At 40.5% G+C, this 3,217-nt stretch overlaps 1 protein-coding gene across 1 annotated transcript; it reads left to right on the forward strand.

Annotated features, from left to right (window-relative positions):
* Window positions 1-590: 590 nt before the first annotated feature.
* Window positions 591-2,339, forward strand: LOC137726359 (DNA repair RAD52-like protein 1, mitochondrial). The gene is made up of 4 exons (XM_068465277.1): window positions 591-971; window positions 1,068-1,105; window positions 1,193-1,287; window positions 1,960-2,339. Exons 1-4 carry the CDS (start codon window positions 670-672, stop codon window positions 2,101-2,103), a joined length of 579 nt encoding a protein of 192 aa, XP_068321378.1. The 5' UTR covers window positions 591-669; the 3' UTR covers window positions 2,104-2,339.
* The last annotated feature ends 878 nt before the right edge of the window (window positions 2,340-3,217 follow it).

Genomic DNA, 3,217 nt, shown 5'->3' on the forward strand with positions numbered 1-3,217 from the left:
TACCTATCTAGAAACCCAATGGTTCCCGGACATGGCCAGAAAATGACTAAAAGGTGACTGATCTGCAGAAAAATTGGAAAACTCGCTGGAAACTGGGTAAACTTTAAATGGTCATAACTTCTTCAATACTCAATGAAATTGAGTGGTTGAAAAATGAAAATCATACTTCTTGAGTGATTGAAAAATGAAAATCATACTTCTTGATGGCTAACTCACCGTGGTTTGGCCGGAAAACAAATCGAAAGTGGCTATCTTGGTCTCGAGTTAGCCACTTTCGAGCCGTTTTCCGGCCAAACCACAGCTAATTAGCCGTTGAGAAAGGTATCATTCTCTTCGTCTCATTGTGAAGTATGATTTTTGTTTTTGAATCACTCGATTTCGTTGAGTATTAAAGAAGTTATGAACGTTTAAGTTTAGCTAGTTTCCGGCAAGTTTTCCAATTTTTTTCGCGAACCAATCACCTTTTAGTTATTTTCTGGTCATCTCCGACCATCATTGGGCTTCCAAATATATATAATTTTGATAATAAAGAAATGTTAAAAACTAAGAAACTTCGTATAAAGGTTAATCCTTATCATAAACCTAAAGTGTCCCGTTTCGGTTTGGGGCTTTGCGCTTCGTTTGAAAACATTGGACAGAAAAGAAAACGGAAGGAAAGGAAGGAAAGGAATGGCGCTTTCAGTCTCTACCCAATCATCTGCGTTGAGATCGCTGTGGACAGCTGTGGGTCGGCGGCGTTCCTACGCCAAGGTGGCATCTTCTTCCTCTTATGCGGCGGAAGGGCGGAGGGAGAAAAAACAAGTAGAAGCAGAGGCAGAAGAAGGCGTCGACGTCGACGTCGGTGGGTTCGCAGTGAGCTCCGGAATCAGCAGACCCCTCTCTGAAATCCTCAAGCAACTCAACAAGAAAGTCCCCGATTCCCTCGTCAAAACCCGCTCTGAAAATGGCTTCACCTCCAAATACATCCCCTGGTATTCAATTAATTTCCTTTAATTTCAAATCAAATACGAATCAAATAAAAAAGGGGGTCTTCTGATTCTGATTCTGGCCTGCCATTTTCATTGCAGGCACATTGTAAATCGGATTATGAACTTGCATGCTCCAGGTAGCCACCACACCAGATGGTAGTTTTCTTTCATATTCCTAAATGTCTTCCAATTTTGTTTTGTTTACTGAAATATGATATTTGTAGAATGGTCCGGTGAGGTTCGAAGCGTCACTTACTCTGCTGATGCCAAGTCTGTATCGGTTGTTTATCGCGTCACGCTCTACGGAACTGATGCTGAGGTACAGTTTTTAAATTTCCATTTGTGTTCTTTTTTAACCTTTTAATTCGGATAGTGTTGTTGGAACTTACTGTAATTCCCAATTATTTATGTAAACATTGTAGGGATGAAATTGAATGGATGTATATTAGTATGTTTAGACACAAACTTGTATTTATTAGTTTATGCATCTGGTATCTACAAATTGATGAATGGGATGCATATCAGTTATATTTTGCAGAAACATAAACCTACTCACAGTTTAGGTAGCTATGAACTAATTAATATTTCTGTTCTTCATCAGAAAGCGTGTAGAGTCTTTCTTCGTTTCTGTTTTATTTTCAGTTGAGTACAGTCGTCCTTTGTGATTTGCAGGATCCAAGTTGTATACATCCTTTTCACCCTTTGTTTGATTTCTTTAAGGATAATTGAGTCTCAGATATATTTTCAATACCAAAAAAAAAAAAAAAAAAAATGTATATCAACTTTGTTCTATTAGTTGAAGTCAGGACTCCCGAAGCTTCCACAGGTTCTGTGAATTATGAAATTTGTAAACGGTTTAGTTGATGCTCCTTTACATGGGCTTCGGACATTTCTGAAAATAATAAGAACAGAGAAAATGTGAACTTTAGCATGCATAACCAAGGGAGGATCTGACTTGTTCTCTCCAATTATTTGTTCCTTGTTTCTCCAGATTTTTAGGGAGTCAATAGGCACTGCTTCAGTAGCTGACACAAGTTATGGGGATCCTGTACAGAAGGCAGAGGCAATGGCATTTCGTCGAGCTTGTGCACGCTTTGGTCTTGGACTTCATCTTTATCATGAGGACTTGTCGTAGTGGCACGTAGTGCTTGGTTCTGTGAAGTATATGCTTCTTTGCACTTTTTGGTGGATGGGTGATGCTTGATTTGGCTTCTTACTTTTGTTTTTTGGGTTGGTAGATTTTGAATAGATGCGACCCTGTCACAGTACAAGCACGTAATTAAGAAGGTAGCCTAATGTTATGTTCCCTGTTAAGTTACTCATGGAGGATGTAATGAAAAGAACGATCTATCCTGGATTTATTTTAGTATACACCTTCCAGTGCTTCGACTTTGTGGAATGAATGTGATTCTGAATCTTGATAGGAGCCTGCTAGAAGCTGCAGTTTTGTATGTGTTTGTTGCAATGCATATGTAAGACTCTCGTACGCTCGTAGCAAAGACTATGGTATAGGGTGCCAATGCAGCCTGGAAAGACTGCTTGGCTCCACCACATGCACCATACTACAAAGAAGGTGGAGCTGTCTGCTGCACTGAGCGAAAGTGTGGTAGAGGTCCACAAAATGCAGCAGATGAGATAGTCATGCCGCAGGTGGATCCAGGAGGGTAGCCTGGGTGATTTCTGCAAAGGCAACCAGATTGCTGGCTTATATTAGCGGCTGGTTTTTCTTCTCAAATTGTGGAGACTGATTCCGAAGAGGCGCTTTAGTTAACTTAGGAAATATTTATTAGTTTGGTACATAAAGATGGTGATTGCCTTGCCATGGAAGACCTGCTTAGGCTTTGGATGACTGAAATTCGCGGTCTAATGTCTGTCGTCTTGTTTAGGATTTATTTCATATCAGCAGCATAGCTTCTAAAACGAGTCACAACCTAGGTTCTTAGAAGGCATACCATCCCAAGATTGTTTGCCCCAGCACTGCACCGCATCCATGGTCTTGGTTTTGATTCCCCGTCCCCAGTATCGCTTTCGCCTATGTCAAGAAAAATAATATATTTCTACGAGGACTGATGATGCTTTGCTGCCTATGGTGCTTAAAGGTAGTAAGCAAAACTACTCTCCTTTTACTTAACCGGAAATGTATACATTTACTATGAGAGCCCTGGGCGAAGCAGTGCGGTTGATGGGCCTGCAAATATGAGTTTTAATTTTAGAATGGGCTGCCCATGCTGTTTATCAAGCTTTCCTTC

This window comes from Pyrus communis, chromosome 2 (genome assembly GCF_963583255.1).
Source record: "Pyrus communis chromosome 2, drPyrComm1.1, whole genome shotgun sequence".
NCBI classification, from domain to species: Eukaryota; Viridiplantae; Streptophyta; class Magnoliopsida; order Rosales; family Rosaceae; genus Pyrus; species Pyrus communis.

Coding starts and splice junctions, on each gene's coding strand:
- LOC137726359 (XM_068465277.1), top strand. CDS start 670: ATGGCGCTTTCAGTCTCTACCCAATCATCTGCGTTGAGATCGCTGTGG. Junction 972..1,067: donor ACCTCCAAATACATCCCCTG/GTATTCAATTAA, acceptor TTTTCATTGCAG/GCACATTGTAAATCGGATTA. Junction 1,288..1,959: donor TCTACGGAACTGATGCTGAG/GTACAGTTTTTA, acceptor TTGTTTCTCCAG/ATTTTTAGGGAGTCAATAGG.